Source organism: Coniosporium apollinis (assembly GCF_000281105.1).
Source record: "Coniosporium apollinis CBS 100218 chromosome Unknown supercont1.31, whole genome shotgun sequence".
NCBI lineage: Eukaryota > Fungi > Ascomycota > Dothideomycetes > Coniosporium > Coniosporium apollinis.
The window spans coordinates 268,550-295,073 of record NW_006913293.1 but is presented as its reverse complement, the minus strand read 5'-3'; the positions used below and the strand labels follow the sequence as shown (position 1 = coordinate 295,073).

General features: G+C 54.4%; 10 protein-coding genes across 10 annotated transcripts; 6 read left to right on the top strand and 4 right to left on the bottom strand.

Annotated features, from left to right (window-relative positions):
* Positions 1-179: 179 nt before the first annotated feature.
* Positions 180-1,192, top strand: W97_06156 (uncharacterized protein; the record flags this gene model as incomplete). The annotated part of the gene is made up of 2 exons (XM_007784166.1): positions 180-1,119; positions 1,170-1,192. The coding sequence occupies 2 exons, from the start codon at positions 180-182 to the stop codon at positions 1,190-1,192; spliced, it is 963 nt and encodes a 320-aa protein (XP_007782356.1).
* A 403-nt stretch (positions 1,193-1,595) lies between these two features.
* W97_06155 (uncharacterized protein) lies at positions 1,596-2,165 on the bottom strand (the record flags this gene model as incomplete). The annotated part of the gene is made up of 1 exon (XM_007784165.1): positions 1,596-2,165. The coding sequence occupies one exon, from the start codon at positions 2,163-2,165 to the stop codon at positions 1,596-1,598; it is 570 nt and encodes a 189-aa protein (XP_007782355.1).
* A 748-nt stretch (positions 2,166-2,913) lies between these two features.
* On the top strand, positions 2,914-5,091 carry W97_06154 (uncharacterized protein; the record flags this gene model as incomplete). Its single annotated transcript, XM_007784164.1, has 1 exon — positions 2,914-5,091. One exon carries the CDS (start codon positions 2,914-2,916, stop codon positions 5,089-5,091), a length of 2,178 nt encoding a protein of 725 aa, XP_007782354.1.
* An 804-nt stretch (positions 5,092-5,895) lies between these two features.
* On the top strand, positions 5,896-6,382 carry W97_06153 (uncharacterized protein; the record flags this gene model as incomplete). The annotated part of the gene is made up of 2 exons (XM_007784163.1): positions 5,896-6,099; positions 6,164-6,382. The coding sequence occupies 2 exons, from the start codon at positions 5,896-5,898 to the stop codon at positions 6,380-6,382; spliced, it is 423 nt and encodes a 140-aa protein (XP_007782353.1).
* Positions 6,383-7,697: 1,315 nt separating this feature from the next.
* Positions 7,698-8,377, top strand: W97_06152 (uncharacterized protein; the record flags this gene model as incomplete). The annotated part of the gene is made up of 2 exons (XM_007784162.1): positions 7,698-7,844; positions 7,904-8,377. The coding sequence occupies 2 exons, from the start codon at positions 7,698-7,700 to the stop codon at positions 8,375-8,377; spliced, it is 621 nt and encodes a 206-aa protein (XP_007782352.1).
* Positions 8,378-9,031: 654 nt separating this feature from the next.
* Positions 9,032-10,465, bottom strand: W97_06151 (uncharacterized protein; the record flags this gene model as incomplete). The annotated part of the gene is made up of 1 exon (XM_007784161.1): positions 9,032-10,465. One exon carries the CDS (start codon positions 10,463-10,465, stop codon positions 9,032-9,034), a length of 1,434 nt encoding a protein of 477 aa, XP_007782351.1.
* A 387-nt stretch (positions 10,466-10,852) lies between these two features.
* On the top strand, positions 10,853-12,508 carry W97_06150 (uncharacterized protein; the record flags this gene model as incomplete). The annotated part of the gene is made up of 2 exons (XM_007784160.1): positions 10,853-11,932; positions 12,002-12,508. 2 exons carry the CDS (start codon positions 10,853-10,855, stop codon positions 12,506-12,508), a joined length of 1,587 nt encoding a protein of 528 aa, XP_007782350.1.
* Positions 12,509-15,684: 3,176 nt separating this feature from the next.
* Positions 15,685-16,089, bottom strand: W97_06149 (uncharacterized protein; the record flags this gene model as incomplete). Its single annotated transcript, XM_007784159.1, has 1 exon — positions 15,685-16,089. The coding sequence occupies one exon, from the start codon at positions 16,087-16,089 to the stop codon at positions 15,685-15,687; it is 405 nt and encodes a 134-aa protein (XP_007782349.1).
* A 3,348-nt stretch (positions 16,090-19,437) lies between these two features.
* On the bottom strand, positions 19,438-20,868 carry W97_06148 (26S protease regulatory subunit 6B; the record flags this gene model as incomplete). Its single annotated transcript, XM_007784158.1, has 4 exons — positions 19,438-20,410; positions 20,461-20,559; positions 20,619-20,660; positions 20,714-20,868. 4 exons carry the CDS (start codon positions 20,866-20,868, stop codon positions 19,438-19,440), a joined length of 1,269 nt encoding a protein of 422 aa, XP_007782348.1.
* Positions 20,869-22,846: 1,978 nt separating this feature from the next.
* Positions 22,847-26,170, top strand: W97_06147 (uncharacterized protein; the record flags this gene model as incomplete). Its single annotated transcript, XM_007784157.1, has 1 exon — positions 22,847-26,170. One exon carries the CDS (start codon positions 22,847-22,849, stop codon positions 26,168-26,170), a length of 3,324 nt encoding a protein of 1,107 aa, XP_007782347.1.
* Between the last annotated feature and the right edge of the window lie 354 nt (positions 26,171-26,524).

Genomic DNA, 26,524 nt, shown 5'->3' with positions numbered 1-26,524 from the left:
CGACCGCATCATAGCTTCAGGCATCGCAGCTTCAGGCATCGCCGAAGTTCCGCCGGCACATTTTCGAAGCCGGAGATCCCCAGCTCTCTCACCATCTTGACATCAACCCATTCATCCGCATAACTGCTCGTTTCCTTTCCCGATACCCCTTCTATCCCTCTTTTCCATTGCCAGCGAAGATGAACTCACTAAGAGCCATCGCCCGCTCCGTTCCCCGGGCTACCAGCCGTCTCGCTGTCCAAACCGCCCGCAAGCCATCTCTCCTGTCCATATCCCAAGCATCATGGCGCATACCCACCTCCACCCGCCTCGCCGCCTCCTTCAGCACCTCGCAGCGCCTACGCCAAGCCAACGAAGAGCTGGTCGCCAAGCTCGAGTACGAGCTCCAGACCGAAAACGAGAACAAGGACCAAGGTACCTACGCCGCCGAAAACATCAAGGAGTACCTCGACAACTCGCCCTTCAGCCTCGAGGACAAGGAGGGCTCGGAAGAGGTCGTGCTGCGCCGGAAGTACAACGACGAGGACATCGAGGTCAAGTTCAGCACCGCGGACTTGACGGCCAGCGTGGAGGAGCAGGATGAGGTGGATGACCAGGCCATGTTCGACGAGGAGGATGCACGGGAGATCCAGTCGAGTCAGTCCGGCGGTGCGAACACCAAGGGTGCTGTCAACCAGGGAAAGACTTCAGGAGGCAACATCAAAGTTGCGCCTGAGGATCGCATTGCGCCTGCCGATAGGCCGGAGCTTGCGGATGAGGAGGGCATGGGCGACGAGGAGGGTCGGCAGGGCATGAGCTTCCCGGTGCGGGTCAATGTCAGGGTCGCCAGACAGGGCAAGGGTGCGATGGCCATCGAGGCTGTTGCGCAGGATGGCGATATGGTGATCGACAACGTCTTCTGGTATCCGGACACCGCACTCGCGGATGGCAAGACGGCGGAGCAGGATTGGAAGAAGAGGAGCATCTATGCTGGCCCGTCGTTCGGCAACCTCGACGAAGACCTGCAGGTGTTGCTTGAGAGGTATCTTGAGGAGCGGGGCGTCGACACGAAGATGGCGCTCTTCTTGCCGGATTACATCGAGTACAAGGAGAACGAGGAGTATATTCGATGGTTGGGCAGTACGTGTATTCACCACTTCTACTACGAAACCTGCTGACACGTTCAATAGACCTCAAGAAGTTCGTCGAATAGGCTACAGCTTTTTTCGCTGGGAGCTTTGCGCTTTTGTATCAAATGTAATCTTCGTCTCTTCTCTCCTTTGTCTGGCGTACAGAAGAGTTTGCATGGAGCGCTACTGGTGAACTTGCGCATGTAACAAAATAAGTATACTGCAAGTGCAGCCATACCCCCGCTATGTCGTCCTCTCCGTCTGCATTACTCCATCTTCTGCGGCGCCGGATCTTCATGCTCGGCCAGCGCTTGCACGGCCTACCTTGTAAAGACTTTTGAGTTAATGTGAGGAGTGTTCTGCCCGACGTTGCCTGCTAGTACTTCGAATCTCGTCCCCCTCGTGCGTTTTGATCCTGCCTCTGCTGGACTTCCCATCCCAGGTAGTCCGTCGTTATGCAAGTGTTCCTGGTGCCCCTAGCATCCCTCACGACAAGCCCTTCGGCGGAAAACTACTCGCCGCAACGCCTCCGTCCCTTTTGACCCTAACAAACTTAACTCTGTTCAATCCCACCCAATCCCCCGTCCAGGCCGCCAACATGACGATATTCTCTGCATCGCCCAAATCCGGCACCCAGAACCCACTCTCGTACTCCCTCTCCTCCCGCTCCCGCTCCCCTCTCAATGCCTCCTCCCTCGCGCTCCCTGCCCTCCCGGGCCGCCGCGAAGCCTTCAGCTCCGCGGTCTCGGCATCGTGCCGCGAGAGGAAGCGCGTGATAAGGGCCTGCGTTGAGGATACGTCTAGCGGGGCTCCTGGCGTGTGGGGAACGGTCGGGTCGGTGGATGAGATGATGAGCGTGCGGAAGAAGTTTATGCGGGCGACGAGGGGGGCGTGCTGCTTTGAGCGCGCGTGGGCGAGGCGGGAGAGCCGGGCGTCCCGGTCTGAGGCGCGTTGGAGGCGGTGCGCGTCGCGGGATTTGGCGTGGAGCGCGGAGGGCTTGGAGGCGTGGGAGCGCTTTTTGGTGATGGATTTTTGAACTTTGGTCAGGGAGGGCATGGTGTTGGTGGTGGTGGTGGTGGTGGTGGTGTCAATTGTGGTGACATGTGCTTGTCCGCTGAGAGCTGGGAGCGTTTTGCAGGCGGTGGGGGACTTTTTCTTGAAGAGACCGGGGTCCGCGATTTTGCCGTCAGCCCTACGAGGAACCGAGTCGCGTCGCGTTGCGTTTGGGCGGAAGGGCGAAGTCACTCTCCGCTGCGGCGCTTAGGGGACCTTGACTGCAATGCGCCTTCCTTGCACTCCTTCACGGTGTCACGACCGCTGTCGTTTGGTCTAGGACTTGTGCGAATACAATGGTGACGAAGCAGTCTTGAGCCGGCATCGTTAGACAGAGCGACTCCGTCTGTTGACGTGGGGCGAGATGGGTATCTCAGGTCAGTACATATGTATACGTTCTGGTTCACTCGAGTCTGTAGCAAAGAGGAGTATAGATGGGCGTGATGCATGCTTGGCTACTTTAAATATCCCAGAACAAATGAGTTTTGCGACTGACAATCATCTCAGGACTCTTACCGCTACTCAAGTCTATACACAAGCCATGCAATCTCAAAACCTTCGCCGGCCGGACAATCGGCGTCGATGCCTATGGCTGGCTTCATAGGGGCACCGTGTCCTGTGCTATAGACCTGGCGCTTGACAAGCCGACCACGAAGTACGTCTGATACATTCCCCACACATCTGGCGGCCGTAGTCCACCACACTTACTCAGCTCGGATGCTCATCATACACCAGATATGTCGACTTCGCCATGAGCCGAGTGCGCATGTTGGTGCACTTCGGCGTCACGCCTTATCTTGTCTTCGATGGCGATTACCTACCCAGCAAGTCAGGTACGGAGAAAGAGCGGGCGGCTAGGAGAAGGGAGAGCAAGAAGACAGGGCTAGAGCTGCTCAAACTTGGGAAGACGTCCCAGGCGCACCTTGAGCTTCAGAAGTCCATTGATGTGACGCCTGAGATGGCAAGGTTACTTATTGAAGAGCTCAAACTTGCCGGAATCCGATACATCGTCGCACCTTATGAAGCGGACTCTCAGATGGCGTATCTTGAGCGGAAGGGCATCATCGATGGAATCCTCTCCGAAGACTCCGATCTGCTGGTATTTGGAGCGAAGTGCCTCATTACGAAACTTGACCAGTACGGCGACTGTGTCGTGATCCGCCGAGATGATTTTACCGCCTGCCGCGAGGTTAGCTTTGCGGGATGGTCCGACGTGGAGTTCAGAAGAATGGCAATCTTGAGCGGCTGTGATTACTTGGCGAACATCGCCAACATGGGCCTGAAGACCGCGTACAGGCTCATCAGGAAGCACAAGACCGTTGAGAGGACCATCCGTGCGATACAATTTGATGGCCAGTTCAAGGTTCCGCCGAGCTACCTGGAAGCCTTCTACCAGGCAGAGATGACGTTCTTATACCAATGGGTGTATTGTCCACTGGCGAAGACTTTGGTAAACTGCACGGATCCGGAGCCTGGCGTTGATGTCACCGAGCTGCTGTACATCGGCAAGTACGTCGATGCAATGGCTGCTGCTGGCGTTGCTCGAGGTGATCTCCATCCACATACCAAGGAACCCATTGTTGTTGACGTCAAAGCCTGGAGCATGAGGAAGCCACTGGCGCCTGCGTCCCGGCAACAAACAACAGTTCAGACACCTGACTTGAAGAGGAACAAATCCATTGACTCTTTCTTCAGGCCCAGAAGGACGCCTCTGGCAGAGCTGGATCCGAATTGCTTTACACCTTCTCCGAGTCAGCAGCGATTGCTGGAGCAGAACCCATCATCTTGGTTGGCGAGACCAGCTCCTTCCCGGCTTCACTCGACTTCAGTCCCTGCTGCTCCCTCCTCTGCTCCGCAACCAAGCCGTCGGACCGTTTCAGACTCATGGTCAAGTCGGACGTCTGTGGCGCATCCTAGCAAGCGGCCTAGGCTGTGTTCAGACAATATCATGAGCGGTTCAGGGGATGCCATCCGCGTCGAGTCCGGCAGTAGTCGCTTCTTTGCTTCAGCGACAACCGAACCGAGCCCCTCTGTTCGGACTGGGAGGAAGACCGCGAAGGCGGAGTTCAATCTCTGGTCAGACGAGTCGATTGAGGAGGCCATGGCCGATTTACCCGATCCAGATGATCTCGTCGTGAAGCCGAAGAAGATCAGAAAGCTCTCTGTCTTCGCCGACGACACGCAGTCGAGCACACAAACAATCAGCGCCGCAGACTCGCAGTCCACGGTCGCCAGTGCTGCTACCTCACAGACCTCCCAGACGAGCTTCTTCGGGACGGCAACTCCGGCTACCTCTTTTGGCAGTCCACCTGAGAGTCAAGAGGATGAACCTTCTTTATTTGATGAGGCACTCTCACTTGAAGTCAAGGGCCTGCGGGCGAAGTTTACTTATCAAGCGCCCGAACCTAGAAGAGCCGCGCCCTCAAGGATACCTAAGGCTACTGTGAGGATCAACAGCTCACTCAAGCTCTCACGAACATCTTCTGCTCCGGTGACGAGCATGAGACGGTCAATAAATGGGTTAGCGTCACAGATATCAGTTCCAGAGTCCTCTCCAACGGAACTGGATGTACCGGAAGCGCCCGAGGTGCCAGCAAGCCATCCAGCATCTCCTGAGCTTGCCGTGACCGGCCCTCAAATGTCGCCGTTAATCTTCAATCAGGTCGGAGATGGAGACGAGCAACCGGACCTCGACGACTCAACTTGGCTCGCTGCAGACACGGAGACAGTTATCCCAGCCAGTAGCCCGCCAAGGCACTTGGAAGACAGCACCACGAGAGTTAGAGAGGCTTCGTGTGTTGGTATAGACACCAGCAAAGGTAGCGAAGATCTGCTCATTCCCGATAGCGAGGGTGAGGATGAGTCAGACAGCTCTGACGAGAAAACGCCAGTGCTGGACTTGGGACGCTTTGCTTTTGTCGCTTCATAAATGCTTACACGCTTGTAACGCTTGATTTGTGGTTAGGTTGGACGTTTTGGTGTCTGATGGTATCATTGCTATCTTTGCTTGTCACGATGTGAATGGCTGTAAGTCCAATGGCTTGCCATAAAGGCTCTTGAGCGATTCTTGGGGGGCGATCCGCGGTTTCATTATGTGTCAGTGGCGTCGAACTCATAAAGTGCTGGCGCGCTTTGCTTTAGAGGTACATTATACCCCGTTAGCTATCTTTCTGCCAAATTCAAAGGCACATTTCCCCGTCGCATTGTTCTAGTGCAGTATTGCGAATCCTTCAACACATCTTCTCCATTGCGTGTCCGCTCGGACGTAGATGCGGAGCGTCGTGCTCCTCTTCCGAGTCCATTCAAGCGCTATCGCCTTTCTGTAGCAACGAGATGCTGGTGCTTCGGGAATACAACTCCTATGAGGGTCGACTTCCACCTTCCGATCCTGACAGCCTTGCTAAGGGACACCTTATTTGCAAGACTGAAGTCGAAACTACTAGCGAGATTCAGCTGCGCAACATTGCATGGGAGGCACTCGCGCGCCGAGGCAGGGGTCAAGGACGCGTTCTTTGTCTACTCACGACTCAATCCACACAGGAGCCGAAAACGGCCATACTGCGGAGCGCATGAGTACTTGTGGTTATGACGTTTCCTTTGTCCAGTTTTCATGCATATAACGGGGATCACTGGAACCTATGGCCCACTGTCAGGTTTGAATTGCATCTCGAGTGCATCAACACTGCTCTCCAAGTCACCCTACCCAGCCCTTATACCACCCACCTCTACGACAATGGCCCCCAAACAACCGGCCCCAAGACGTTCCACTCGCTCCACCAAAGGCAAAGTGCCGGAGCGTCTTGTCAGCGACCCAACCACAACTTTCAAAGTCGCAAAGACGAAGCCGAAGGGGAAGGGGAAGATCCCCGGGCCACCGCGTTCCCCAATCAATCGGAGGGCGCGCGGGCTCGAGGAGGTCCGCTGGCTCGAACTGATGGTAGCTATCTTGGATGACCTGTTGCAGGCTCCCTAGAGGCGGAGGAGGAGTAGTTGTAGGGGAGGTGGTGGAGGATTTTGATGAGGAGGGGGAGTGGGATGAGGAGGGGCCGTGGGATGATGAGATGGAGGAGATGGGGGGCTGGGATGGAGATGTGGCGGTGGAGAGGAAGGAGCAGGTTAAGAAGGAAGAGAGTGATGATGAGGACGAGGAGGATTATGAGTATGAGGTCACCAAGAAGCAGCCTAAGAAGGCGAGAAGGGCCAAGAAGGTGGAGGAGTAGATGCTACGACGGTGCTTGGGGTAGTGGGACCTTCTTTTGTATTACCACGAACTGGCACAGTGGTTGGCTGAGTCTTGAGATGTATCGAGTTCTCGTTCTGTCTTTTCCGAGTTACTACGATGTAGACTTTGCCGGAGCACTCAATACTACGTGTATCAAGCCTTGCAGCAAAGCCGCAAGAAATTATGGTGTACGAAGCTACTCCTGTCTAGGGACTGTGCACTGCCTCGCCTCCGAGACGCTATGTTCACACCAACCAGAGCGCTCGCTAGCTGTGTATACAACTCTGAATCGAACAATCTTCTTGTTGAGCGCAAATTCTCTCTTGCTTCCTCGTAATATCCCTTCCGTATCTGCATACCTTCATGTCCTCACGTCCGTTCTTTGTTCAGTCTCAACCCTCGCCGCAACCAGCGAAGAACAAAACATCACCGATGGCTCCCATCTGACTCCAACATTCCATGAACTAGCTGTATACCATGCTTTATACAACCGGGGTATAACGCTAACAATGCCCAACAGACAAGCGACGAGAAGATCGGCGGCACTACGCTAATACTGGTGTTAAGATAGGTGGAATTCACTAGCTTTATATAATTATAGTCTGTAGTTCACCGTACAGAATATTCGGATGCTTCGTCGCGTGCACGAGCCACTCTGCCGAAAGGGGCCTCATTAACATGATTCTCTATCCCAAGCTCACTCACTAGGACACTCCTTCCCATTGCTCGAAAGGTTTCGTTTTCGATCTTCAACAGCTGGAATGCTGTCCTGCCGTGCCATCTAGAAGGAAGTTGAAAGCCGAACGCAACAAGCGCCTTTGATCGGTCAAACCCGCTTGCTCGTGTGAGCAACGACCTTCTACATTCACCTTTCAAACATTCACTCTTAGATCGAATCAGCACCCCTACGCGGATCGACCGAGGAGTTCTTGAAGTCTTTTTGACTAGAGAGCAGAGCCCATCAACTCAAATCTTCAACCACCAATAGAAATCCTCCCAGCATGAGCACAGTCAGCAATGTTTCAGGTGCGGTGCGAGTAGAAAGGGCCAGGACGTCATGCGGCTGAGCATTGCACACAAGCAGCGGCATACCTTAGTGCTTACTCGTATCTGCCCGAGGGAAACTGGCATTTCCTCTATTTAACGATGGATTCTGGGATTTTCCTGTAGAGTATGCATGCCGCTCACCAGTTTACTGCGGCGAGTTGTGGATCATGATCAATTTCCACGATTGGTCTATACTCCTGCAAACTTCAGCATTCAATAATGCATTCCACTGAAACGGCTTGAACGGAAAGTTCTAGTAAGCCGCAATGGCCTCAGAAAACTATCCTCTCGAGTACAGGACGTACTCGAATGGCGGCTATGCCAGCGTCGAATCAACCGTCCCCCTTACAGACTATCCAGCTTGGGATGAACAAGAGCACCCGCAAATGAACGAGCTGCGCAGATCCGACGCCGTACATCTAATCCAGCTCCCTCAACCCAGAGACCCAGCTGACCCAGACTACCAACCCAGACCCTCAAACGCCGCATCCGTCTCCTTCGCCTCCTTTCCCGCCTCGCCAGCCTCATCCTTAGCATCGCCGTCTTCGTCCCCATCGCCATGACCGTCCACAAATTTCTAACCACGCACAATGTATATCGTGACGTCTTGCTCCCCACCGGCACGACCGTCCACCGCACCGCCTGGGCCGCAAACTCAAAAGTCTGGCCCACGTACATGTACTTCGGCGTCGCCTCCACGTCGCTCTTCCTGGACGCCGGGATTCTAATTTCGTACCTGTGGTCCATCAAGGTGGCTAATAGGATGGACAATGTTGGCAGTGCATTCAGCTTCGTGGTGTTTGTGGGAAATCTGGTGGTCTGGGCCGTTGCGGCGGGAACATACAGATATGAGAAAGATGGAGGGGAGCGGCCGAAGGACTTGTGGGGGTGGACTTGCTCAAGCGCAGCTGCGAGGATCCAGGACGTCTTCCGTGAGGAGGTTTAGTTTGAGAAGTTTTGTGGTGTCCAGGTGGGTTTGTTTGGTTTTAGAAAGCAAGACTCGTTTAGTGATGCGGCAAGCTGACCTCGCTGTTCAGTCGGCCTCTTGGTGTGCTGGAGTAGCGCAAGCGGCTGCGGGCTTCCTGTCGCTGGTCATCTACTTCTGGGCTGTTCGGAGACGTCAGACGAAGAAGGATATCAGGCGGATGAGTAACAAGCTGACGAGTCAATACTGATTTCCTTCAGAATCCATGTAGCGAGTGTTGTTATTTCTTGCCGGGGCAAATCGGATATTGATAATCGCAACCGGAGCTTCTGTGTAAAAGTCGATTTTGTGTTTGGATGCCCTACGCGGCTTGCGTATTGGGGGCTGCCCTTCCGAAAGGCATCTTAAAAATGATAACGGCCGGATTTTCCTTCAAGATAATGGCTGGGTGCTGGTTGCCAGATCATGTATAACCGACTCTGCACCAGACGACCGTGAGAGATAGTGATGAGTTTACAAAAGTGTGACATTAATCGGGGGTATAAAGCTAGCTTTGCCCAAAAGACAAGTGACCAGAGAAAGGAGACATTATGAGTTGATACGCGCCAGAACAGTTTCGCTGAAAACAGTACCAACCGCCATGAATCGCAATGACCTGCGAATGGTGCAGATGCCTCACATGACGGTGCACTTCTCATTATAAGCCTCTCCGTACTCATCAACGCCGGCCGCATGCTCATTCTCCTTCTGCTTCACCTTGACTTCGTTGGGAAAATACTTGATAAGAAACTTGGTCAACTCCGGGTCAACAGACGTGCTATCTGCTTCCATGACCACAGAGCTTCTGCACAAGGGACAGTGGTCCTCTCTCGCCCTCTGCATGACAATGAGACACCTGACGCAGAAGATATGCCCACAGCGCAGCCGAACGGGCCTGAAAGAGATGCTGAAGCATACGGGACATAGGTAATCGCTGAGCTGCGGAACGACCGAAAGCAGTTCCGTGGAGAGTTCGAAGCAGATGTTCTTCGCAAGGCTTTGAGTGAAAACCGTCGCCTCAATGCTGGTAGGAAAGTTCCTTTTTACACCAAGCGCTGTGCGCTTGTCAAATTTCTTCAGGATCTTCTGCATAGCCATCTGATTGATCTCTTGGAATCTGAGATGTTGCAAAAGGTCTAGGTTCAGTTGAACAAACCGGTCCAGTGCGGGAGAGCTTCCCTTGCGTCTGAATTTGGTCCATTCAGGCTGCTTCTTGAGCGCATCGGAAAACGCACGCAACCGTACTTCGGCCTCGGCGGAGTCACGTGCTCCATGATCCAGCTCGTTGGTTGAAAAGAAGATGTTTTGCTCCAGATACAGTTCGAAAATTTTCCGCCATTGTGCCAGATCGTGCCTGTTCTTTCTTCCCTTCGGCTCCGTGATATTTGCAATTTCTTGACCGAGGCGTATCACTTCGCCTTGGAGCCTCTTCTCCTCCTGCTGCCTCAACGTGGCCAAGCCGGATAGTGAACTCTGCAGAGTGCTGAAAAACTCCGAATCTGACGTCAATGGTACCTCGACCATACGCAGACCCCGATCTGCTGCCTGGGATGCGTCCTTTGCAAGCGAGGAAAGCGCCGCAGGTGATAGATCTGTGTTGGATGCGATGAGACTCGCACTCTCCCCTGTTGACTCAGAGTCAGGAAGTTCGGTGACCCGCACATCTGTCATACGCTGGGTCAAAGCCAACTTATGGAGATAGTCCTTAGTTTCAGGTGACAGACTCGCGGCGATCGGTTCGCCCGTCTGCTTGTCCGCGGCAATCAAGAGCTTCGGCCGGAACACCACCATTGGGGTAGCTGCTTCACCATTTGCGGCGGCGGTTGGGTCCGCGAGCAGATATTGGAATGGCTCCCCGTCCTCTTGACCGTCAGAATCAGTACTGCTTTCCCGCTCTTCGTGTTCTAGAAGCTGCTTGAGCGTGGATGCGTCCAATCCTATATCTGATAGCTCTTTCTCCACCCTTTTGATGCATTTCTTCAGCTGCTTGTAGGATATCGCGTTCTCCACCCAATGCTGCGGAAAGCCATCCTCGCGGAGGCGTTCCTGATATGTTTGGCCGAACTTCATAGAGTAAACTTCGGTTGATAGCCTCTTACTAAGTCTAGTGTGGCTGTCCCGAGGGCCTCCGTATCACAATGCTGAGGCGCTACCCATCTCATCCACAGGATAGCAGTGACGACACGACACGACGCGCCAAAGTACAGAACGGGGAGAACGCGAAACCATAGTCGTTAGAAGATGAGGGTGTATGGCGGGTAGGTGCTATCTATGGGTTTTGCTGGGCTCGGCGGAGGGCGATCTTCTTGGTGGCGTTCAACTCTTCGGCTTACGGCGAGAGCTGCCGCTGTGACTCCAATCCAAAAGCGCAGCAATGTGACATTTTCTAACAACCTCGTGGGAGGTTAAGCGCTTCTCACAAACAGCCCTACTGTCTGACCTTGGAGAAACCACACCATGGGCGCTAATCAGTCCTCCACTGCCGGCAGCGCAGGCCAGACGGGCAGCGTCGAAGTCAAGACCAGCTACTACGAACTACTAGACGTTACTCGTCAAGCGTCCGATGAAGAGATCAAGAAGGCGTACCGCCGCAAAGCTCTCGAGCTCCATCCGGACCGCAACTATGGCAACGTCGAGCGCGCAACAGCGCTTTTTGCTGAAGTTCAAGCCGCCTATGAGGTCCTCTCCGACCCTCAAGAACGCGCATGGTACGACTCGCACGAGAGCGCCATACTGCGCGGCGGCGACACCGCTGAGTCCCACGAACCACGCCCCGAGTACCATAACATTCGAGTCACGACAGCGGATGACATCACGCGCTTGATGGGGAAGTTCAGCAGGAATGTGGACTTCACGGATTCGCCTACTGGGTTCTTTGGCTTCCTCCGTGAGACATTCGAGCATCTGGCGAAGGAGGAGGAAGCCGCTGCTGACTGGGAAGGGTTGGAGGTTCCGGACTACCCCACCTTCGGACATAAAGACGATGTGTACGAGGACCTTGTCAAGACGTTCTATGCAGTATGGGGTGGCTTTGCGACGAAGAAGTCCTTCTCGTGGAACGATATCCACAGGTATTCTGAGGCGCCCGATCGGCGCTACAGGCGCATGATGGAGAAAGAAAATAAACGTTTGCGCGACGAAGGCATTCGGGAGTTCAATGATGCGGTCAGGACGTTCGTGGCATTTGTTCGAAAGCGAGACCCGCGGTATACCCCGAACAACCAGTCGGAGGCGGAAAGGCAGAAGATCCTGCGGGACGCTGCTGCAGCGCAAGCGGCACGGTCAAGAGCGGCGAACGAGGCGAAGTTGCAGGAGCATGTGCCGGAATGGACGAAGGTGAGGGAGCCGGATGAATTGGAGGAGAGCGAAGAGGAGGAGTTGGAAGAGGAGCATTACGAATGCGTGGCTTGCCATAAAACATTCAAGAGCGAGCGGCAATGGGATGCGCATGAGAAGAGCAAAAAGCATCAAAAAGCTATACAAGCGCTAAAAAGGCAGATGCGCAAAGACAACAAAAACTTGAATCTGGACGAAGAAGTGACGAGCAGTGGCATAGCGACACCTATTCCTATGCCTGGAGAAGACAGCAGCGATAGCCTTGAGGAGAGCTTTCAGGAGGTCGACGGTACCGATATGACTGAATCGTTCGAGCAGCTCGACCTGGGGGACGCCGCGAGCACAGCGGACAGTGCGCCGAACGACACCGACGTAGACAGAAAAGATGGCAATGCAGCACCACCAATGGCGGAACAGGCATCTTCCGCTCCTAAGGATACTGGCGGAGATGATTTCCATGCCGACGATGACGAGGATTATGCTCCTCGCTCAAGAGTCGAAGGTCGTCTTGACCCAGCGGAGGACGAGTCGGCAGATGCAGACGATGCAGATGACGCAGAATTAGCGGCTACACCTAAGCTAGGTAAAGCAGCTCAGAAGCGCGCCAAACGCGCTGCCCAGCAAGCCGCGGCCGAAAAGGAAGATCTCAAGTTCAAATGTGCTGTTTGCAATGCAGCGTTTCCCTCGAGGACGAGATTATTCCAGCACGTCAAGGACTTTGGGCATGCGGCACCTGTGCCGAAAGGGAAGGGCGGCGGAAAGGGGAAGAAAAAGTGAGTCTTTGAAGGGACGGATGGAATTTTGGTCTCGGGATATCAACCAATAGATGTGCATAGCGATGGCGTTGTTTGAGAGTCGGGACTATCGTAGCGTTCATAAACGCGTCCGCAATGGTGGGAAGATTCAAGATATGTCATCTATTCAACACCTAGCGAGAGCATTGAAAAGCTCTTCAATTAACCACACACTGTTTTGCTTCTTATCACTTTGTAAAGCAGCTAAGCTCTGCTGTATCAGTTTCTACTGCTTCTGGGGTCTCTTCTCCGAATATTCCTCTTCTCCAGCTAGGTTGCTGTAGCATTTCGCTTCCGTCGGCCAAGTGTTACCAAGCGGGTCTTGCCTAAGGCGCGATACACGAGATGCAATAGCGGCACTTCATTCCCACTTTGACTTTCCGAGATATTGCGTGAATCATTGGTTACGCCGCGAAGAGCTAATGAAACAAAACTACCTAGAACCAGATGGCCGGTGACCATCTGAAGATACCCTGGCACAGCCCAAGGGGCGCTGCATACCAACGGAACTCCGGTACGAACTGATGACGGCCAGCATGCGTGGTTCAGACTGCCTAGAAGATGATATATCAAACACACTTGAGCTGCGCCGGAGCCTCTACGGTCACGAATGGTCTTACGTTACTTCGACTGATAATGGAGCACTCCCTCGTCCGGGTGATAACACTGTCCCCCACCAATGTTAGCCGGTGCTCGCAGCCGCCTTCAAGTCCTTCTGATCAGCAGCATCAACAATCTCTTGACAAGAGCCGAAGCCTAAAATCGACTACTGAACCCTTCTTAGTTGTTGTCGTCTCTATCATTAATTCTTACTCTATTAGGTGATGGCGACTCGAAGGCTGCGTGCTGCTGTCCGGAAACTTTGCGTAGTGCAGCCATTGCTATTCGCTAAAGGTCTAAACATGCGGAAGGTCAAAGGTAGTCGGTAGGCCTCTTCCCGTTATGCGAGAGGTATCTTCGGCGGAGATTCAGGCCGAGACTCCGGATACGATCGAAACTTTAACCAACAATTTTAGACCTCGAAAGCCCTCTGGTAACAGGCCGCTACATGATCAATCAGCTTAAAAGTCTCCATCTTGATCTGGTCCACTATTCCAGGCGATTTTGGATGCCATGCGCTTAAGCGAGGCTCTTGTAACTGAAGGCGAGGTCCGTGTTTGCAGCGTCTGCCATTACTGTAAGCCATCTCCCGTTTGACGCATACGCCTTTGAAGCGTCTCCTAGTCTTGCATTTTTCGTCAAGCTTGCGGGAAACATGGCTCCTTTCCTTGAAGTATTTCTTTAGAGCTCATATATCGGGCTGCCGTTTTTGAGAACCAGAACCCTACGACTGTCCTCGCCTTACACAAGTCTTCAAATCCGAATTTTAAAAAAAATCTTGCCCGGATTTCTTAGTTGTGATTCCACCAGACTTCCCTCTGGATCGCAATCAGCGACGTCTGGGAAAGTGACTTCGTGATTAAAGTGGTCGGATAGCTCACCCCCGGTAAAGGCCATTACCAACCCGAATCCAAGGTGGACACAGAAATTAGAACAGCCAGACCCAATATATATCCGGGGCCTGCAGCTTTGCTTTCGGAGGACCAGAACGTAGACACCCCATACCCCAGCGGGTATCGACGTAGACAGAGATTCGAACCAGGAGATAGGCGGTGGGGTGGCATTTTAGACCACATCTAATAGATCAGAATAGAAGACTAGACTAGTAGAGATAAGCGAGCGAGAAAGAGTATCCTGCGAAGGCAAGACATAGCGGAAGCGAGGGTTGATCGTATATCGGCCTAAGATAGCGCTCTAGGCGACCAACACGATCACTTCGAGTATGGTCGAGACTTGGAATGGCATTTCGCTGCTTTGCTGATGGTGTGGTCGACGACAAAGGCCGAAGAGGCGAGGCTGAGGGCGGCATTATATGCCACCAAGGTCGATTGAAGAGGGCAGTAATCATCCAGATATCCAGAGCAAGCGCCATTGAGAGCAGTCCGAAGGAAGGAGTCGTCTAGGTATCCAGGCAGGTTCGTGTAAAAGAAAAAGGAAGGTGAAAAAGAAAAAGAAAAAGGAAAGTACTGCTCAGAAAAGGGAGAGAAAAATCCACCTATACGGGTTAAGGATCACAGGTTGGGAACGATACGCTGGCCTTCAGTCATCTGATGCGGGAGCATTGACCGAATGATCCGTAGCGACGATGACATGCCGGAGATCTTTGCTTGATTTCGTCATTTCTTAGGTGGTAACGCAGTCGCAGCAGCTAATCAGCCACGCGTTTCTTGGCCTTCCAAACTTCTGTTCGATGAGATTTGCGAAGAGGGTAACCATTGGCCGTTGATCGATGCTGGCCTTCGTGCTTGGCTAGGGTGTAGAGCGCGTTGATGAAGACAACTGAGTTGGAAGGGATGATGAAGGCGGCGCCCCATTTCGCGGCTACTGGGACAAGGAACGTCTCTGCGGATTTCTTCTTCTGATTGTTGCGGAAGTCTATAGGCCAACCGCGCGGGTGTGCTGCATGGAAAGCAGCCTTGCTATCGCCTTGAAGCTGAAGAAAATGCTTATGCTCCAAGCAGAGGTATTCTCTCACCGCCTGCAGTTGCGGCGAGCTATTCTGGAAGGGCCAGTCGATCCACTTCTTTTCGTATCCCAAGCACCTACAAGGGCAAGCGTGCCGTGGGAGTCATACGCCGCCTCGCGCCCCCATCTCATGCGCTGCACATAAATGTAGCTTTAACTCTACGACCTTCCCACGACTAGTTGCAACATACTCGCAGCCGGACTCCGGACAGTGGCCTAGCCATCGAGCGTTGTGCGTTTTCACGGCAGTCGACTGTGTTTGTAGTGCTTGATAGTCGCTGAACCTCTCTGGCCTGCATGGTGGTTGCAGCCTACAATCGCAGCGTCCACTAGCCTTACACTTTTCTCTTGATATATTCTGATCCATCGACTCGGTGGCGATGCATGTCGGTTCTATACAGTGGCGGTTGTGGCATAGATCTCAAGAGAAGTGCACGTCGTGGATAGCCTCGCCTTGCCGGGAATCCCGGTCGGAATGGATATAATGGGACCAGAGGGCCTCAAACTTGACCTCGGACGAGAACGCGCCATCCTTATGAGATTTAGCCAAGAACAACATCTCACCAAACAGGCATACTTCCAACGCCTTCGATTTCAGCTACCATTTGTTGGGATCTCAGTGGATTGTATGATTGATTGGTTTTCGTTAACTGCCTCGGCGTATGCCTGGACGTTTTTCAAGGTGAACTCCAGGTCCTCCAAACGGTCTTCCATGGCTGCTGAGGTTGGTGGTTCGGCACGCTGTCGCTTCATTGTTCCGAGAGGCTTGGGAGAGAGGTTTCGTTTTTTGAACGAGGTGCTCGCAGCTGGTTCGCTATGCGCGTCGGTGATGAGGGATGGATTAGTTGCTTGCTTTCCCTTGGAGGCCGGCGTTGGCGGCTCATCCTCTGCCGTGTGGTCGTCGTCTGCAGCCTTGTCCGCTTCTTTCGCTGCTTCGTTCTTGAGTGGGGGACGGCCGGTCGGCCACCCGTATTGCCAATATGCAGATTTCTCGCCCATCACGACCCAGAACGGTACCGGACGTATATCGACGTTGATTCATCTAAGGAACTGGCCATTCGCGATCGGGCTCGGGGTCGAGAACTGCGGTGTTAGGGCCACCCCACCCAGATTCCGCTCTTCTGGAGATATGAGGCGTAGCGAAGATAATCTTTGATGTCGTTCCAAACTGTCTTGTGAGGCCCAGTAGCCTTGCGGGTTGAGTCCCCGACGTAAGAGGGCTTCGCCCTTCTATTGCGCCTGGCGTTGGTTTGATGAACGCCGCCGGGAAAGTTTAGAAGGACTCTAGTGGACCAATACCTATGTGACATCCGGTGTGTTCAACACTCTTGCGTACAGGCCCCGCCCACTCGCCATAGGACAGTAAACTATTTGTGCTTCTGGAGATCTGCTCGCGTTCGTGCGGGCGGACTCGTTGGCGAAAATGACTGTCGCGTCAGCGTCATGGATTTTAGTGTGCTGGAGGAATCAGTCCCGCAGGTGTCGATAGAAAGGCATGTTGACTTTGGCAGATACTGTGACAAGTGGTGGTGCCTGTAGTTGGTAATTCTGCACTCGGGGCTAATGTCACCATGGAGCCGGATTGAGTTCTGATCCGACACCTATACAGGGTGTGCATGGACAGGAAACCAACAAAAAGGTGATATCAATCCCAATTGCAGGATTTTGAAGTGCTGGTTGTTGTAGGTTGATGATGTTGCGAAGGAAAGGACGATCAGATCCGGCGGACTCCGCTGTTCTAAGTGGCTCCGTCCTCGCAGAGAGTACGACGTTCATCGTGTAGAGAGGTTGTAATCATTCCGAATAGGAAGGCTTTGAGCAAAGATGCGCTTGAGAACTCTGCCAGCTTCGTCCAGCTTCGTGAGACTGAAATAAGGCGAAGTGAGGAAAGTGCCTGTAGTTTGTCCGATGAAGAGTGTCATTTGTTGTTCTGGTTCAGCATCAGAGAGATTCTGTATTAGGGTTGCTCTTTGGATTTTGTTGGTTGGTGTATGACGGGCCGGAACAGGAACAGTTTTCCAGCTTCTCGTTCATGGTGGGCTATTATGGCCCAGGTTAGAGGTATTCGGACACATAGGTTGTCTGCAGGACCGCCAATCATTCTCCGTACATGAGCGACGGCCCAACCTACCACGGTGTATACGGCTCGAGAACTTCGGTCGACCACTGATGTCTGGCTAGGGCTCCAGGCCCAGTCAAGGGTGACCGAGGAAGCTGGAGTGCAGGGGCAGTCCGAGCACTGGGACGCCAGCCGCCGGTAAGAAGGGTGGACTTTGGAGATCCATCCGATGAGAGGAGTAGCGCAAGTAATTGTTGATGTAGAGTGGGAATCGGGAGCGGAACTCGGCTGACCGAATGACATCGACACGGAAGTTGAACCCATCCAGGGATTGAGCAAGGCTTGCTCTCGATGGCGTATGGGTTGACGTTGCTTCCGTCCTTCCACATGTGATGTAGAGCTGTGCCAGGAGTATGTAGATCTTCTTCTAATTGTTGATAGTCGGGCAGACTGATACTTGTAGCAGGCCTGGACTCTGTTCGAGAGTAGTCGATTGGCATCCAGAAAAAGATGCCCCAAGCCTGTCCGAGTTCTTTTGATATCAAGATCCAACTTTAACCAACACTACGATTGGGCAGTACGTGTGCTGTAAATACCTAAGATCATTCAGTAAACAGGCGGTCTCCCTTAAGGTTGGATCCTTGAGGTCCATCGGCGTCGTGGCTGACTTCGTTCCGCTGAACCCATCCATAGGAATTGCCATGACGTGGCTACTGTTCCTCAGTAATCCGAATGGCGACGCGAGTGTGCTGTGAGATTTTCAACGTATTCTTGCATTTGCACTTTTATCAGAGCTACGGAAGAGCCCTGGTGCCGAGACTACCACTTGGTCATTTTGACTATGGCCAACAGTCCTTCGACTCGAAGGCCCAACCGTGGAAGGTGTAACACACAACGGTGTCAATGCGATCAGCTTCGTTAAAGCGATGTACGAAATGGTCCACTCCCGCTCGAGTTCGGTGTATAGATGTGAGCAGGTAGGGTGTTTGACTGCCAGCTTATACTTTTGGTGTGCGTTGCTTGTTCGTCGCTGGAGTGGTTTCGTTTATGCGAGCTCTGCGCTCTAGTTCTCTTCGTCCGCAATCCGTCTGGCAAGTTCTGCCTCTGCTTCAACAACTGGTTGTATTCTTCCAGCTTCCTGGCCCACCTCTTTGCAAGACCGCCTACTGTTCTTTCTCATCGGGAGTGTCTGCGGTCTCACACTTCAGCGCTGCCAGTGAGTGCGGCTTGTCGGTCGGTTTTATCTTTAGAAAAGAGAGAATCGGCGCCATTCAAGTGAGTGTCCGGTTCAATAGGCCGGCACAGGCACATTGAAACCTCCTAACCAGGTGTACGCTTGTCTCAGATCGGAAGTGATGCGTTTCCCGGGCACGGCTTGCCGCTACTAACGAAGGACTCTGCCTCCACAATGGACGCGGTCTGCCAGCACCAATACATTACAGTCATGCCGTATCCCAGGATTGGCAGCAGAAGAGGCTTGAGGAAGAGCAATCCAGGCTGTCCTGGTAGGTCGTTGGTTGCTTTCAGCTGATCGATTAGCGGGATCCCGACCGCCGGCTTCGGAAACCTGCGAGGGCGTTCAGCAAGGCGATAAGCCATGTACGCAGATTCCATCCGGTTGGCTGATGATGAGCTGTACTTAAACGCTGCACTGGTGGAAGGGATTTTAAATCCTTGATCGAAAGATGGACGGACTCGGAGTAATTACTGGATGGAGACAAGGTCTCGTCTGGCCACAACATACACCGTTTGCGAAAGGCTTTTTTCGTGGTGTGTGTTGTGTGATTGTGTATCATCAACGACAGGTCAAGGTAACATAAAAACTGATAAGTACAGTGAGGATGACGGAACGATGAAGTTGAGCTTGGAAATGTAGTCGAGTGTTGTTAGTAAAACGGCTAGAAGTACAAGCTCATGAGCACCGGGCCAATGACAGGAAGCTTGTTCTGTGTGTTGTGTTGTGTTGTGTTGTGTTGTGAGGGGAGTCTGTGTTAGCATGCAGCTGTGACAAAAACAGGAACGACAGATAGGGAAGCTGTTAGAAAGAAAGATTACAGCAACTTAAGTGCTGCCTTCGGCGGCTGCAGACGACTGCTTATAGTGCACCTGACTGCCTGCTGTCCCTATGCTACAGTCCGGTTTCTATCGGCGGTAAGGCCTTCCCCAAACGCCTTGCACAATCGCAATGATAGGATACAGCCGGTCTATCTCCAGATGTTCCCTTCTCCGAACATGCACTTGCTGCGGTGATGCCGCCCGCGAACATCCAACCCATCCGCCTCTTGCACCTAAGTGTAGAACGAGAAACGATTCGCGTCTTCCGTTGTATTTCGCACCTGGCTGCTATACGCATCCTCCAAATCGCTCTGGATGATGTTGTACCTGTTCTTCCGCACCGCTCTGAGACCCGCTTCCTGCATGATGGCCGCAATTACGGCACCGGATAGCGGATCATTCCGCACAATCAGGCTGTCCAAGTCGACCTCGGGTGACAGACTCATCTTGCTTGCAATAGTCGAGAAGATCAGGCGCCTCTCTCGGCGATCACGTAAGTTGGGAAACTCGATTTTCCTGTCCAGACGGCCTGGTCGTAGTAAAGCCGGATCAAGCGTGTCGGCACGGTTGGTGGCCATGATGACTTTGACGTTCGACGTCTGATCGAAGCCATCCATCTGGTTCAGCAGCTCGAGCAGAATCCGCTGCACCTCTCTGTCCGCACCGGTCTGGGCATCGAAACGCTTCGTGGCGATGGCGTCAATCTCGTCGATGAAGATAATGGCAGGCGAGTTCTCGCGCGCCATCCGAAAAACGTCTCTAACCATGCGTGGGCCCTCGCCCAGGTACTTTTGCACGAACTCGGAGCCGACAACGCGGATGAAGGAGGCGGTTGTCGAGTTGGCGACCGCTTTGACAAGCATAGTCTTTCCCGTTCCGGGAGGCCCATAGAGCAAGACACCACGAGGAGGGTCGATGCCGATCTGCTTGTATAGGTCGAAGTGGGTAAGAGGCAGCTCAACGGCTTCTCGGATCTCCTGCTTTTGCATGTCCAGACCTCCGACATCTGCGTATGTGACGTCCGGCTTCTCATCGGCGCCGAGCATGGCTATGGAAGAATCGGCTTCTGGTGGGAGGATGTCTACGAGGGCGTTGGAGTGGCGGTGAAGGGCGACGGAGGAGGACGGCTTGAGGAGTTCGCGGTCGAGAGTGGAGAGGATGCGGACGACGTAGTTGGAGCCTGTTGAGGATTGTACTATCCCCGTGCTGCGGATGTGTCAGAAATCATGGGCTGCTGTTGTCGTGCTTCCCCTTACGTCTGATCGATGGCTTCCATGAACTGGCCTATCACCAGCGGCACACTCTGGATGCGCTTGATCTCCTCCTGTGCTCGCACGAGCTCACGCTTGAGACTCCTGCGACACCGTCAGCACTACTGGCTCATGTCGCTAGGATGCACCTCGTTCAAGCCCACCTCTGTTCATCCTTGATGTACTCTTCTTGGAGGTTGATGTACCTAGACAGGTTAGCCCTGCACCGGCCATGTCCGCCACCTGGCCGTGAACGTACTCAAGTTGCCTTTGGAGCTTTTTGAAAGTTGAGTAGTCATCATTGCCCTCAGTTGCGAAGCCCTCTAACGAGTCGATGTTTGGTATGGATGACGAGAGCTGCTTCTTGTGAGGTGGCACGCTGTTGGCCGGGCTGTCAACGGCGACGTCGGCCATAGCGGAGATGTGTTATGTAGAGGAGAATTTGTGTCGGTCGGTGACAGTGTGTTCCGTTGATGCAAGCGGGAGAGAGAGAGGTTTCGGGCGTGTTTGGTAGCTGTTGGTGATTTGGTTGATGATGGACTGCTGCCCCATTCGCGGCGAGGCGCGCGAGGCTCCAGAGGTGACGGCCTTGGCACCCGATATCACGTGATCCGCGGCCATCCTCTCACTCCACACAGAAAACATGGTGAATCGGACTTTACGAAACTTTGGGTACGAAAGCACAGCTAGTATTCCGGTCATAGAGCACCTAAAAGTCAACGGGCGAGAGTTCAGAGTAAGCCCCTCTTGCTATCTGCCAGGCGGACTTCTGGTGCGTCATGATCACCTGGATTCAATGTACCTGACGCAAGCGGAGTCTCTGAAAGATGGTGCATGTCACTTGTCTCGACTTTAGTGAGCCTTGACCGGGGGGTAGATTGTCTGTGTCTCGGGTGGCATTTCCGCGCTCGCTTTGAGGGTTTTGCATGAGGGATCAACAATTCAGGGCTCTGCCCAATCTCAACTCTGTATGAACACGGGATGTTGCTTGTTTCATAAGTCTCTTTGCCTTCCCTCCTCGATCACTGGTTTACAGGCTTCACTGGGGCCATGGTGGCAGCCTCCCGAAGAATCCGGAGGACGGTAGGGACTTGCAAACCATAGCCGATCCTTGCCAAATATCCTTGGAGGGCGGCGGAGAATCGTCTTCGAGCTCGAAGGATCGAGGTGGCCTCATTTCACATTGTTGGTAAGAGCTGTGGGCAGAATGCCATTCCCGCAGGCTGAGAAGGACGAAACTGTGCCTCTCATGGCTGATGGAACGAATGGAACAGCCGACACCGAGATGGAGGCAGAAGTCGTGGTACCGCATAACTCATGATAAATCTCCGGCCGGCACTCAGGATGCGAGGCCGGCGTCAGCCGTCAATCTCTTCGCGCTGCGGCATCAGTTGCCGTCGAGTAACCTACCTGAGGTACATTACTGAATGAATTGGAAGGCCTGAGAGCTGGGACACGCAAGTTTTGCGGCGAGAGAGTTGGTTACCTAAGTGTCCTGAGCTGGCACCGGAGACTGGGAACTGGCGGTCATGGATGGCTGGGTGGGAGTAGGACAAGCGACGCTGCCTTTGCAGACAGACGCAAACCAGCCCGTGATTGCGGAGGTGTTGAACCAGCTCGTGTCACTTGGCGGCCCAAACAGGTGCACTCTTTCGAGGGAAAGGCGAGAGGCGTCGTGGGTGCAGGCTGCTGGCCGGAAGTGGATGAGCCCAGGTGGCTAGACTAGCGTTTTCATTTGACGGGAGAAGGTGGGTAAGAAGCATTCCCTAGGTTTGGCACGGCCCGAAGATCCTGTCCTGGCCTGTCCTGTCCTTTCCAAAAGCCGCACTGTCTTTCTCCTACAAACTGCTCCGATCGTGCTGCTTCAAAAGCAGACGCAAAAGAAGCAGACAATGGCTGTGAACTCCGCTGTCTTGCTGAGCGTGAGCGTGCTCGTGCTGCGGCGGGCTGCGGGCGTTGGCCGGCGCTTGGGCCTTAGCGAGAGGGAAAAAGGATGATCTGGGCGGGCGTCTCTCACTTCATCGAAACCACAGGACACCTGCTCGTCCAACCAGCCCCGCCGCCAGATAGCAGGTAAGCCCGCTGAAATCTCGCCAGCACTCGTGCCGCCAGCGCGTCTTTCGGCGACTGTGTTTCGGTCCTGCAAGGCACCGCACGCGTTTGCTGGCCGCCTGTCCCAGCTTCGCTTTGCTCGGCACGCGCGTCGCTCTCCTCCCTCCCTCCCTGCCGGACCGGAGTCTCGTCATCTATCCAACCGTCGCGTCGCGCGACTCATGCAGCCCATTGTTTTTCATTTGTTTTCGTTGTTTACCGACCGTTTGAGATGGGAGCGATGGCCGTCGCGACCATAGGCTGACATGTCGCTGCCTCGCAGATGGAATGAGCCCCCAGCATGAATGCCGCAGCCTGGGCTCCCGACGCTCTCAACACCAGCAATGGCATCTACGGCAACCTCCACGACCCGACCGCCAACCTGGCCGCCCTTGACCCTTCCATGTTCGGCGCGAACAACATAGACTTCAACCAGCTTCAGAGTGCCGGCCTGCAGCAGCGACTCCAGAATGGCAGTGTGCGCAATGCCTCTCCCGCAGCCTTCCAGAACACGCCCTACCAAGTCAACCCCGTCGTGCCATCCAAACGACCACGGCCGAGAGATGACAGCACGGGCGCATCGCCGCGGCTGGCGCCTGGAAGCATCAGTCTGTCGCGCTCGCAGACGCCGCAGCAGGTCGGATACCCAGGCTTTCATGGGCAACACGGCGGACAACCAATGCAGGCACCAACGCCGTACCAGCACCTACAACGAGCCGGCTCTAACAATGCGACGCCCTCACCGACGATGCAGGACTCGCAGTTTCGCCCACCAGGCGCCCCTCCGAGGATGCAAACTTCGTCTCCCAATCCGTTCCCTCAACAGCAACAAGGTCTCGGCATGTCGCCTTCGATGGAGCAGATGAACCGCGCGAATGCACAAAACCCTGCGATGGCTCAGATGGGTGGGATGAATTTCGCGCAAGGATCGCCGGTGATGCCAGGCTACAGTCAGAATTACGGGCCGATGCCACAGATGTCGTCGGCGAACCTCCAGCCACCCCTCCAGGCGGGTATACAAGGTGTCAACCTATCGCAGCATCTCCAGGTCCGCCAGGCCGAAGCGCAGCGGCAGTACCAGATACGTCTACAGCAACAGCAGCAGCAGTTGGCCCAAAACAACATCGCCGCCGCTCAGCACGCCCAGCAGGTCCAGCAACGGTTTCAGGCTGGCGGTATAAACCCGATGATGGCTTCGCCTGCGCAGCAGCATAATATGTCTGCTACCGGTGGGATGCAGCCAGGTCAGCAGCAGATGCCCACAGCCCAGCGGAACAATTCGGAGAACTTCAACAGAGCCGTCGCAAGTTTCATGCAAAGCCAAGGTCTGGGCGACCGATTCGACCCCAATCCCTCCATCGCCGGCCGCCCCCTAAACCTAGCGAACCTCTATGCTCTCATAATGAGACAAAAGGGGTCGCAAAGGGTAACCCAAATGAACATGTGGCCGTCAATAGCCCATGCCCTAGGCTTCCCTCCAGCAGAATTTCCGACGGCACCTCAGGAGATGAGATATCACTATGAGAAAAGCGTTGCGCCGTACGAGCTTGCTCAGTGGAACAAGGCGAAGATGCAACAAATGTTAAAATTGCAGCAACAAGCCCAGATGGCTGGTATGACGGGCATGGGAGGGCCTCAGCAAATGTCGCCGACGAAGCAAATGCAAGCACCCGGCCAAAATCTACAAGCACAACAGCAGCAATATCTGCAACAGCTCCAGCAACGAGCATTGCCGTCACAGCAGCCACAGCCCCCAGCTACGCCAGCACAATCCACGCCACTGCCGAATTCTACACCCACGCCTTCTCTGAACGGTTGGAGTACACCGCAAGCAGATCCCGCTCCATCGCGGCAACAGAGCGCACTCGCTGCACAGCACAGGAGGAGCATGAGTAGGCAGCTGGATGCCACACCTCCGCAAGTCCCAGGTCAACAGCCTCGCATTCCCAGCGCTTCACCAGGACAGCCGGACGTGAAGCATGAACGGCAGCCTTCGACAGGCGGCTCAACCTTAGGGAACAGTGTCAACGGGGTCACGGGTGCGCCACCCTCCCCTAAACCGCTGAAATACTACACCGGTCCGAACTATACGCCTAAGAAGACGAAAGCCGCCGAATCTGACACATACGGCGGTCTCTCTGTCGCCGACAATATGCACAGCCTAGTGGGATCAGAACTTCATAGGCTCAAGCCCGTCATACCCGGCCTCGAAGAAATGGGCCTCATCGATATCCGTGCACTCAGCATGAGCCTCCAGTCGGGCATTCATGGTGAAATGCGGTATGCGTTGGATCATTTGGTTAAGCTGTCTCACGACTCCGCACTCCGATTAGAGCTTGAAAAGTGCGAGAACCTTATCGACATCCTGATCGATTGCGCCGAGGAGCAGGTTGACGCTCTCGCCGAAGACGCCGCCGAGGTCTCCGACATTCTGGACCTAACGCCCTATGAAGATGTGATCCGCAATTGCCGAGCAGAAGTCGATTCTCTCCAAGACATACCCGAATTCGGCAGCCATGCATACGATCTCGACCGGGCCGCAGACCGCCTCATCGCAATCACCACGATCCTCCGCAACGTATCCTTCTTCGAGTTCAACCACGTCCTCCTCTCATCCCCACCCGTGATAAAGTTCCTCTCCAACACCGTCCGGCTTCTCGGCACCCGCAACATGCTCCTCCGCACCTACGCCAACACCCAGGACTTTATGAAAGACACCATAACCTTCTTCTCCAACGTCGCCGACAAAATCGAGCTCCCAAGCCGCGAAGAAGCGCACAACATCCTGCACTTCCTGCTCTCCTTCGCTCCGACACCGGCGCCCTCGTACACTACCGCAATCTCAGCATCCGCTTCTCACTCAACATCGCTCCGCTTCACCCCCTACAACCCAGCCCTTCACCGCTACCTCCCCCCCGCCCTCGACGCCCTCGCCAAGCTCCTCGCGCGCGACGACCCAAACCGGCACCACTACCGCGCCCTCTTTGCCGCGGACGCTTCCTCGCACCCGCCCCACGACCTTCTGACCCGCGCCTTCGCGCTCGCTGTCTCCATCGTGCCGGACCGCGCGAAGTCGACCCTTACCCCCGCGGCCGAGATGCGTGTGGTCGAGATACGGAAGCCGAGTCTTATGCAAGGCATGCTGGCTGCCGATATCCTGGCGGCGCTGGCGCCGGGGCCGGAGAGCGGGGTCGCGAGACGCTGGCTCGCGAGCGAGGACGGCTGGGCGAAGAGTTTGGTCAGGCTGTGCACCGTGCTTGCGAAGGAAGGGGGGATGGTGCAGGCCGCACAGGCGCAAGCGCAGCAGCAGCAGCAGCACCCGGGAGGGAGGGGCAGGGTCGAAGATCAGGGCTTCGGGCTTATCACGCATAGGGCCTTGGGGATGTTGAGGCGGCTGGAGGAGAAGAGTGGGGATGGGAAGAAAGAGGGGCGCCTTGATGGCGAGGTGGATGGGGAGGCTGATGCCGAGGGCGAAGAGGTCGACGAGGTGGTGTGGGAGTCCGCGGGGAAGCTGAGTTTGGATGTCGTGCCGAAGAGGGAGGTCCTGATGGGTGCGATGGTTACGGCGAGTGTGGATGGGGTGGCGTTGAGGCTGCTGTGTAAGCTTGCTGGGATGGGTGGGTGAGTGGGATGGTGGGAGGTTTTGCATGGCGGTTGTGTAAGCGGAGAAGGGAATCGAGATGGTGGAAATCTTGGATCTACCCCGTTGCAAGAGCTTTGGTTGATCGGAGCCTGATCATCAGGTGGCTACTCCTTTTCCACTTTGTACATTATCACTTCCTTTTTATTGGGTTCTCTCTGCCACCTGTCTATGCTGATGGCGTTCTCTTTGGCTAGGTTGGATGAATTGATGGGGTTTTGCTTCGGCGGCACTGGACTGAGGGCACGCAGGATATGCATGCCGTGGGAACACTGTAGAAAAAAACAAACATGGGGCGCTGTTGGATAGTCGTGTGATTGAAACAGATCTGCGCTATAC